Genomic DNA, 10,835 nt, shown 5'->3' with positions numbered 1-10,835 from the left:
CTTAACTAGGGTGGGGGCAGTCAGGGAAAAAGAGAAAGAACCCAGAGGAAGTAAGGATTATAAAATAAATTTAGGATAAGGAAAACTCAAATCGGGGTGGTATGCCAGGAAGAGAAGAGTCAAAACTGACTTTTCAAGATAGTTTTTCTCACACTATTTTTATCCCAAAATAGGAATTCTATGATCAAATAAATTTTGGGAATATTCCATTTAGAAATCAGCACAGTGATTAATTAAAGGGTTTGAAAAGTTCAGTGGCATTTAAAAAAAATCTTACTTGATCTTGTTCAACCTAGCATTTCTCAGTCTTATGTGAACACAGAACATTTTTCCCTGAAAAATCTGTTAACATCTAACACACAGAATGCAGTGGCTCTGAGATTTTCTGTGTGGATGAATGTATGAATCATAGTGTCATTAACAGAACAAGGGAAGTTGAGAAGGGAAGTACACAATGAAGCAGAAATGATGACAAACCAATTTAATATATTCTGAATTTGAAATATAAGTTTAAGACCTAAGCAAGAATGTCTAGCACATAAACAGAAATGATATAGCTTAGGAGAGTCATCTCTGCAGTTTTAATTGAGGTGGTAGAAATTAAAGACCTGTAAGAAGAGAATATTGGGAATGTCTCATTTAGTAGGCAGAAGGAATTGGGGGGAAAAAAAGGAATCACTGACTGAAATCTTTAATCAATAACAGAAGTATCAGAATAAGTAGGTTTGTAAAAACCAGAGGGAAAGAAAGTTTCAAAAAGATTAAGGTACTTACTCATCAGGGGTGCCTGGGTGGCTTAGTCGGTTAAGTGTCTGCCTTCGACTCAGGTCGTGATCCCAGGTCCTGGGATTGAGCCCCGTGTTGGGCTCCCTGCTTGGCAGGGAGTCTGCTTCTCCCTCTGTCTGTGCCCCTACCCCGCTCTTGCTCTCTCTCTCAAATTAATAAATAAAATCTTTTTTTTTTAAAGATTTTATTTATTTGACAGAGAGAGACACAGCAAGAGAGGGAACACAAGCAGGGAGAGTGGGAGAAGGAGAAGGAGGCTTCCCGTAGAGCAGGGAGCCCGATGCAGGGCCTGATCCCAGGACCCTTGGGACCACGACCTGAGCCGAAGGCAGACGCTTAACGACTGAGCCACCCAGGCGCCCCAGTAAATAAAATCTTAAAAAAAAAAAAAAAGAGATTAAGGTACTCAACAGAATACAATGCCACACACATTTTAAGGAAGATGGGGACTTGGAAAAGACCCTCTGAGTTTGGTTACTACATAGATCCTTTGAATTTTTTTTCAAAAAGCAGTTCCGATCAATTGGTAAGGGCAGAAAGCAGACCCTAAAGAAGTTTCAGAAGCTAGAGTGACAACAGCAAATGTAGATGACTTCAGAAAGTTTGGTAAATGTCCAGATGAGCAACGCATACTTTGACCTCATCTTGAATAATTATGCATGCCTTCCATAAGATGAGGGTTGCCAAAAAATATGTGATATGGCTAGTTGCTATACCATTTACATGGTACTTAAAATGTGTTACTTTGATAGTGCATGTGTGTTTGTCTGTCTGATATTTCCACCTAGTTTGCAGATCCTCTGCAGGTATCCCTGCTATACATAAAATAATTTTGTGCTTATATTGACTAAATATTTATTGAATGGTGTGGTAAAGTAGATAACTTAATGTATTTGCATTTTTCTTTTTCTTTTAGGAAGAGCTCTTACTCGTGGCTTATAAGGAATGTCACAAAGCTGTGATGAGGTGCAGTACAAGTTTTATATCTAGTAGCAAGACAGTAGTACAATTGTGTGGTCATACTCTGGAAACTAAGTCCTACAGAGTATCTGAAGATCTTGTAAGCATACATCTGCCACTCTCTAGGACTCTTGCTGGTGAGTGGTTTTTTGCATGTTTCTATTAGCTTTGTTTTTTAGATATTCAGGGTAGTGGAATTATTTCTATTTTTGTTCTGTGCTCAGTATGTACAGACATACTCAGATCAGATACTGCAGTTAAGAGCTATCACTGTCCTTCAAAGAATATCTAATTAAGAATGCTTGTGTATCTGGGCCTTTTTTTAATCTGGATCAACTAATGGATCCTTATAATACACACTTAAGGACTAACTTGGTAACTCATCTCCCACTCAGACTTAAATATAGCAAAATCTTGTTGCTGGTTTGTTTCTGTTTCAAAATTTTTTTTTTTTTAAGATTTTATTTATTTATTTGACAGAGAGAGAGAGCACAAGCAGGGGGAGTGGCAGGCAGAGGCAGAGGGAGAGGCAGGCTCCCCGCAGAGCAGGGGGAGCCTGATGTGGGACTCTATCCCAGGACCCCGGGATCACGACCTGAGCCGAAGGCAGTTGCTTAACCAACTGAGCCACCTAGGCGCCCTGTTTCAAATTTTTATTAAATTCTCATTTGGGTTTTTTTGCTTTTTTTTAATTGCAGTATAGTTAACATACATTGTTACTGGTTTTTAACATTCTTCTCTGCCTGATTACGCCAGTGTGTTGTGTGTGTCCTTGTTCCTTTCACCACTAAAAGAAAGAAATCATAGATTTTCTTTAATCGTTCTTTGATTTGCATTTCCGTGTAAATTGGCCCTGTCAGGTTTTTTTAAAGCAACTTTATATAAGTGCATTTATTTATTTATTTATTTTTAAACAATATTGATAGCAGCTTTCTAATTTAGTTAGTTGGGAAGTAAGGAGGCTCTACTCCCAACATGGGGCTTGAGGCTCACTATCCTGAGATCAAGAGTTGCATACTCAGGGAGCCTGTGTGGTTCAGTCAGTTAAGTGTCTGACTCTTGATTTCAGCTCAGGTCATAATCTCAGGATCATGGGATCAAGCAGGGCTCCGGTCTCAGCAGGGAGTCTGCTTGACATTCTCTGCCCCTCTATCTCCCTCCCTGTCTGCCTCTCCCTCCCCCGCCCCCTGGTCTCACACACTTGCTCTCTCTCTCTCTCTAAAATAAATAAAATCTTAAAAAAAAAAAAAGAGTCGCATGCTGTACTGACTGAGCCAGCCAGATGCCCTACATTTATATTTTTAATTGTGGTAAAATATGCATATAACACAAAATTTATAATTTTACCATTTTTAAATGTATAGTTCAATGGCATTAAGTATATTCACATTGTTGTGCAGTCGTCACTACCATCCATCTTCAGAATTTTTCATCTTCCCCTACTGAAATTCTGTACTTACTCAACATAACACCTCAATCCCCACTCCCTGCAGTACCTGGCAGTCACCATTCTACTTTCCATTTCTATGACTTGACTACTCTAGGTACCTCACGTAATTGAAATCATACACGTATCCTTTATAACTGGCTTATTTCACTTACTACAGTGTCCTTAGTTTATCCATGTTATAGCATGTATCAGAATTTCCTTCTTTTTTGAGGCTGAATAATATTCCATAGTATGTATATATCACCTTTTGCATATGCATTCATCCACAAATGGATGCTTGGGTTGCTTCCACCTTTTGGCTGTTGTGAATAATGTTGCTGTGAATATGAGTGTACAAGTATCTCTTTGAGCCCTTGTTTTCAATTCTTTGGGGTATGTATCCTAAGTGGAATTACTGGCCCATAAGGTAATTCTACTTTTTAATTTTTTGAGGAAACTCCATACTCTTTCTCATAGCAACTGCACCATTTTACATTCCCACTAGCAGTGCACAAGGATTCCATTTTCTCCACATCCTCACCAACACTTCTTATTTTCTGTTTTTTTAATAGCCATCCTAATGAGTGAAGTGGTAGCCCATTGTGGTTTTGATGTGCATTTCCCCAATGATTAGTGATTATTGAGCATCTTTTCCTGTGCTTGTTGGCTGTGTTTATATCTTCTTTGGAGAAATGTTTATTCAAGTCCTTTGTATGTTTTTTTAATCAGATTTTTTTGTTGTTGCAGTTTTCTGTATATTCTCAATATTAACTGGATATCAGATATATGATGTGCAAATATTTTCTCCCATTCTGTGGGTTGCCTTTCTACTCTGTTGATAGTGCCTTTGAAATTATTGCTAAATCTAATGTCTTGAAGCCTTTTCCTTATGTTTTCTTCTAAGAGTTTTATAGTTTTAGCTCCTATGATTAGCTTTTTGATTAATTTAATTTTTTTTTTAAAGATTTTATTTATTCACGAGAGACAGAGAGAGAGAGAGAGAGAAGCAGAGGGAGAAACAGGCTCCCAAGGAGCAGGGAGCCCGATGCGGGACTCGATCCCAGGACCCTGGGATCATGACCTGAGCCGAAGGCAGACGCTTAACCATCTAAGCCACCCAGGCGCCCTGATTAATTTAATTTTTGCACATGGTGTAATTGATGTGATTTGTATGTCACTTCTCTTTTTATAAGAAGAAATACTTAAATTAGTTTTCAATTCTTTTGATGCTTATTTAAGAGCAGGATAAGGATATCTTGAGAGGCAACATATTATTTTTACATAATGTATAAACACAACTTGCACAATGTGGGATCTTAAATGTATTAATACTACTGTGTTTCAAAATTAGAAATCAAAAGTTTGCATTTCTAATCTCAATAAATGTATATTAACATCTCACAAGTTCCTAAACTTGAGGAATTAATGAGACAGATTAACTGGGTTTATTCCTTTTTCATTTTTCTCTCTCTTTTTTATAACTGTTAGGTCTTCATGTGCGTTTAAGCAGGCTGGGAGCTGTTTCAAGACTGCATGAATTTGTGCCTTTTGTAAGTGACTCTATTAAGTGTTGATTTACTTATATCCTATTTCTAAATACTTCTTGGTTGATGAGAGGGAAGAAAAATTTTGAAACCTACCTGAATAATTTCCATTCAGTACTTTTATGTCTATATGTAAGAACATTGAAATCTGAATCACAAGAACTTGGAATTATCTCATTCAGGTCCATCCATTTTACAGATGAGAAAACTGAGGACTGTTTAGTGCCATAACTTTGAGACACATCCAAGCCCTCTGAAAAATAACAAAATTGCTCATTTGTTTCAGGAGGACTTTCAAGTAGAGGTACTAGTGGAATATCCTTTGCGTTGTCTGGTATTGGTTGCCCAGGTTGTTGCTGAGATGTGGCGAAGAAATGGGCTCTCTCTCATTAGCCAGGTATGGCAAGGCCTGTTCACATTTATGAGTGTGTTCTATTTCTGATCATTTTTTCTTTAATTTTACCTTGTGTCCCTGGATTTTGCTGACTATTTACTTTCTGTTCTCTTATGTAAACTCAGAAATGAAAGTTCTAGTAACCATTAGACATTTGTTGTTTTATCCTATTGAGTGGATAGATTAAGTGAAAGCCAGTAGAAACCTGTCCATTAATATAGGTCTTTTCTGAAGATTTCCTTACTTGGGGACCTGTAGTCTTTTTTTTTTTAAGATTTTATTTATTTATTTGGCACAGAGAGAAAGCATGAGTAGGGAGGAGGAGCCAGGGGAGAGGGAGAGGCAGCCTCCCCCCCTGAGCAGGGAGCCCAATGTGGGACTTGATCCCAGGACTCTGGGATCATGACCTGAGGTGAAGGCAGATGCTTAATTGGCTGAGCCACCCAGGTGCCCCCCCACCATTCTTAATTGAAGGCTACCTGAACAATTTTTCCTTCCATTCTAAAGCAAATAAAGAGGAATGTTTTTCCTAAAAGGTGGGAAACTGGACTTGTAAAGCTACAACTTGGGAGATAAATGGCTTTATGATTGTAGAAATTGGTTTACTTTTATTGAAATGGGCTTTTTTTTTTTTTTAAGAGAGGGAGATATGACTTTATTAGGAAAAAAAAAACCAAAACAACTGAGGTGATGAGTTGGTCCTTAACAGATGCCTTGGTGGGTGAGGCTGCTCTTGCCTGCACTGGCCTTCTCCTGCTCCCGCCACCGTGCAGGGTCCAACTCAAAGCAGTGCCATAGCTGCAGGGTCTCATCTGCTGCTGCTGAGTCCATGGTGGCCCCATCTGGGCTCATGGTCAGACTTAGGACCCGGGCAGTGTGACCTTTAAGCTCAGCCACATTGGCCATGGTTGGGTACTTCCAAATAACCAACTGGTTCTGGGCAAAGCCATGGCCTGAGATGAGCTCCTTGTAGTGGGGAGACCAGAGGATGGAGCACACCTGGGATTGAGCATCCACAGCACTCGGACAGGCCCCAGAGCAGACATTCCAGATTCGAATATGTCGGTCGCTGGTGCCCCCTCCAGTTGCCAGGACAATGGACTGCCAGGGACACCGAGCTACAGCCTTGACAGCCCCTTGATGCTGGGTGAATGTCTGCAGGAGAACCTAGCCACCCTCTCTAGGAGCACTAGGCCACACATTGACCAAGTTATCGTTGCCACCACTGGCCAAATGTTGGCCATCTGGGGCCCAGCGCAGCCCACACACCTCCTGGCTGTGGCCACTCAGTGTGGCCACGTGGTGTTCTGCCACCCAAACATCATGGTGGTGGATGTGGCCAGAACGTGAGCCACTGGACACGATATAGCTATTCCAACACAGGGAGCCCACACAGGCAGAATGACTGGTTCATGTTTCGAAGCCACTTCTGCTGCTGCACATCCCACAGCTGCACCTCCGCACTGCCACGTAGTTGCCCTCTTTCATCCAGGCCACAGAGGATATATAGTCCCCAGCCTGCTCCATTTGCAGCAGCTGCAAGATGTCACCAGAGCTAGCACTCCACAAGTACACACTGTTGTCCAACGCCATAGCCAGTACATTCCCAGAGCTCCAGTCCACAAGGTTCAGTCATTCCGGATTTCAGGGGCGTCCACGATTCGGTCTGGCCAGGGAAGGAATGTAACCGCAGGTCTTCCGGCTGGAGCCAGGCATGGCCTTCTGGCTGTAAAGCACTTTCAGTCTGTTCTGGTAACCCTCTGGGGCATTTTGTGGTTTTCCACTGAGCCGAAGGATCTTGGCTTCCTCCACATCAAAACCATTCAGGTTCAAAGCCCAGGCTTTCTGATGTTCCTTCTTGGTGGGCATCTGGCTATCTTTAGGCTGGTTTTCCTTGCTCAGGAGGAAACTGGCCACCTCCATCTGGGAAGAAATGCAATGGGGGATATAGCAGTCACTGCCAGGTTTGCTGGGACTGGTCTGAGCCTTGGAGCTGGATTTGCCAGGAGTTTGGCCTGGGGTCCTGCCGGCGCTGCCCGCATGGGTGAGGGAGCCGGCCCCGCGGCTTCCTTAGCTTTGCGCTGCCAGCGCGCGGGGGGTGGGGGGGTGCATTGGGGATAGGTGCGTCCAGTTGTAGCAGCGAGTGTAGTTCACTCTCGAACACGAACTGCGCGGAGCGTCTGCAGAGGGAGGGGTCCTTGAAGTGGGTGCCCACCGAGTCCTTCAGCCCCCAGCAGGTTCCAATCCCAGACCGACTCTGAAGTGGGCATTTTTAACTTAGAGGAAATAAATTATTTCATTGTTGAGTAATAATATAGAGCATTTTAAACTCAAGTATTTTCATGCATATTTCCTTCAAAATCTCATCCCTTAAAATAATTCATAGATTTACAATTTTTTTCCCACTAAGGAGTTCTTGGAATTTTTAATTTTGAGAAAGTTTTAGAAATAGTTTTTGTTGAGAATTCTGTTTAAAATAAAATAATTCTTGTAGCTTCTATTCTACCTTTTATTTTATAGGTATTTTATTACCAAGATGTTAAGTGCAGAGAAGAAATGTATGATAAAGATATCATTATGCTTCAGGTACCTATTGAAATTACTTTGGATATTTATGTCTTAACTTTCCTTCTTAGATCCCTTGTAATGAGAAAAGATACTATAATTATTTTTAACTTTATTTAAAATTTTCTCATTGTTAAAACTAGGAATATGACATCATAAAAACGGAAGGGACTACTACATTATCTTCTGCAGACTTTATGCTATTTCTGACAGTCCTACTAGAGACAAATGTTTCTTCATTTAATACATGTAGAACTGTGATGCTGCATTTCTTTCACAGATTGGTGCATCTTTAATGGATCCCAATAAGTTCTTGTTACTGGTACTTCAGAGGTATGAACTTGCTGATGCTTTTAATAAGACTATATCCACAAAAGACCAGGTAAGCAACAGAAACAGACATGTGAATTAATTCCAAAGGAAATATTTTTGTTAACAATTTTAATCATATTTAGGATTTTTTATCTTTAGGTATATTTCCAAAAATCACACATATACATACAACATGTATATATATCTACATATGTACACATATACTCTTTATAAAAATTTAGAATATATAGATTAATAATAAGAAAAATCACATGAAACAGTCTGCCTCCTAGAAATGATCACTTTTTTTTTTAATGTTGTTAGTTAACATATAGTGCAATAATGGTTCTGCAGTAGAATTCACTGATTCATCACTTATATACAACACCCAGTGCTCATCACAAGTGCCCTCTTTAATACCCATCACCCATCTAGCGCATCCCCCACCCACCTCCCTCCATCAACCCTTCATTTGTTCTCTGGCGTTAAGAGTCAATTATGGCGGGGTGCCTGGGTGGCTCAGTTGGTTAAGCATCGGCCTTTGGCTCAGGTCATGATCCCAGGGCCCTGGGATCAAGCCCTGCATTGGACTCCCTACTCAGCAGGGGAGCCTGCTTCTCCCTCTCCTTCTGCCTACCGCTCCCCCTGCTTGTGCTTTCTCCTGCTCTCTCTGTCAAATAAATAAAATCTTAAAAAAAAAGTCACTTATGGCTTGTTTCCCTCTCTCCTTTTCTTTTCCCCCTTCCCATATGCTCATCTGTTTTCTTTCTTAAATTCCACGTGTGAGTGAGATCACACGGTGTTTGTTTTTCTCTGACTGACTTATTTCTCTTAGCGTAATACACTTTAGCTCCATCCACATTGTTGCAAATGGCAAGATTTCATTCTTTTTGATGACTAAATAATATCCCATTGTATATATATATATATATACCACATCTTCTTTATCCATTCATCAGTCGATGGACATTTGGGCTCTCTCCACAGTTTGGCTATTGTTGATAATGCTGCTATAAACATCGGCGTGCATATACCCCTTCAAATCTGTATTTTTGTATCCTTTGGGTTAGTGCAATTGCTGGATCATAGGGTATTTCTATTTTTAACTTTTTGAGGAACCACCAGACTGTTCTCCAGAGTGGCTGTACCCACCAGACTGTTCTCCAGAGTGGCTGCACCAACAGTGCAAGAGGATTCCCCTTTCTCCACATCCTTGCCAACACCCGTTGTTTCTTGTGTTGTTAATTTTTGCGTTTCTGACAGGTGTGAGGTGGTATCTCATCATGGTTTTGATTTGTATTTCCCTGATGATGAGTGATGTTGAGCATCTTTTCATGTATCTGTTAGCCATCTGGTTGTCTTCTTGGAAAAGTGTCTATTCATGTCTTCTGTCCATTTCTTAACTGGATGATTTGTTTTTTGGGTGTCGATATTAAGTTCTTTATAGATTTTGGATACTAACCCTTTATCAGATATGTCATTTGCAAATATCCCATTCCGAAAGCTGCCTTTTAGTTTTGTTGATTGTTTCTTTCGCTGTGCAGAAGCTTTTTACCTTGATGAAGTCCCAGTCATTCATTTTTGCTTTTGTTTCCCTTGCCTTTGGTCACTATGGCCGAGGTCAAAGAGATTTCTGCCTGTGTTCCCCTCTAGGATTTTGATGATTTCCTGTCTCATATTAAGGTCTTTCATCCATTTTGAATTTATTTTTGTGTATGATGTACGAAAGTGATCCAGTTTCATTCTTCAGCATGATGCTGTCCAGTTGCCCTAACACTATTTGTTGAAGGGACTTTTTTCTATTGGATATTCTCTGTTGAAGATTAGTTGACCGTAGAGTTGAGGGTCCATTTCTGGGTTCTCTATTCTGTTCCACTGATCTATGTGTCTGTTTTTGTGCCAGTACCATACTGTCTTGATGACTACAGGTTTGTAATATAGCTTGCAATCCGGAATCGTGATGCCTCCAGTTTTGTTTTTCTTTTCTTTTCTTTTCTTTTTTAAAGATTTTATTTATTTATTTATTTACTTGACAGAGAGAGGGACAGCAAGAGAGGGAAAACAAGCAAGGGGAGTGTGAGAGGGAGAAGCAGGCTTCCCGCTGAGCAGGGAGCCCGATGCGGGCCTTGATCCCAGGACCCTGAGATCATGACCTGAGCCGAAGGCAGACGCTTAACAACTGAGCCACTCAGGCGCCCCTCCAGTTCTGTTTTTCCTTTTTAGAATTGCTTTGGCTCTTCAGGGTCTTCTGTAGTTCCATACAGATTTTAGGATTGTTTGTTCTAGCTCTGTGAAAAATGCTGTGGTATTCGATAGGTGTTGCGTTAAATGTGTAGATTGCTTTGGGTAGTATAGACATTTTAATAGTGTTTGTTCTTCTAATCCATAAGCATGGAATGCTTTTCCATTTCTTTATGCCTCTTCAGTTTCTTTCATAAATATTCTATAGTTTTTGGAGTACACATCTTTTACTTCTATAGTTAGATTTATTCCTAGGTATCTTCTTGTTTGTGATGCAGTTGCAGATGGGATCGATTCCTTGATTTCTTTTTCTGCTGCTTCATTATTGGTGTGTGGAAATGCAACAGATTTCTGCCATTGATTTTACATCCTGTGACTTTGCTGAATTTAGAAATGATCACTTTTTAAGTTTTGGTGTCTTGTTTTTACACCAAAAATTGGATCATTTTGTATGTGCTTTTTTGTAATTTGCTTTCTCTTCTTAATGAGATATTTGCTATATTTTTTCTTGTCATTAAATACATAACCACATCATTTTTTATGTCATAATTTTTAATGGCTATATATTATTGCACTGTATGATTGCATTATACCTTAGTCCCCT

At 40.2% G+C, this 10,835-nt stretch overlaps 1 protein-coding gene across 3 annotated transcripts in view; it reads left to right on the top strand.

Moving 5' to 3' along the window:
* UBR1 (ubiquitin protein ligase E3 component n-recognin 1) overlaps nt 1-10,835 on the top strand; it is a 149,906-nt gene that overhangs the window by 59,662 nt on the left and 79,409 nt on the right. For all 3 annotated transcript variants that reach the window (XM_034994128.1, XM_034994129.1, XM_034994130.1), the window contains 5 exons: nt 1,703-1,883; nt 4,664-4,725; nt 5,006-5,116; nt 7,634-7,699; nt 7,959-8,060. In XM_034994128.1, coding sequence (XP_034850019.1) covers nt 1,703-1,883; nt 4,664-4,725; nt 5,006-5,116; nt 7,634-7,699; nt 7,959-8,060 — 522 coding nt within the window. The remainder of the gene's footprint in view (nt 1-1,702; nt 1,884-4,663; nt 4,726-5,005; nt 5,117-7,633; nt 7,700-7,958; nt 8,061-10,835) is intronic.

Source organism: Mirounga leonina, unplaced genomic scaffold (genome assembly GCF_011800145.1).
Source record: "Mirounga leonina isolate KUSES-001 unplaced genomic scaffold, KU_Mleo_1.0 Mir_91, whole genome shotgun sequence".
Lineage (NCBI taxonomy): Eukaryota > Metazoa > Chordata > Mammalia > Carnivora > Phocidae > Mirounga > Mirounga leonina.
Note: the sequence above shows the minus strand (reverse complement) of the source record. Positions and strands in the feature narration are given on the sequence as shown.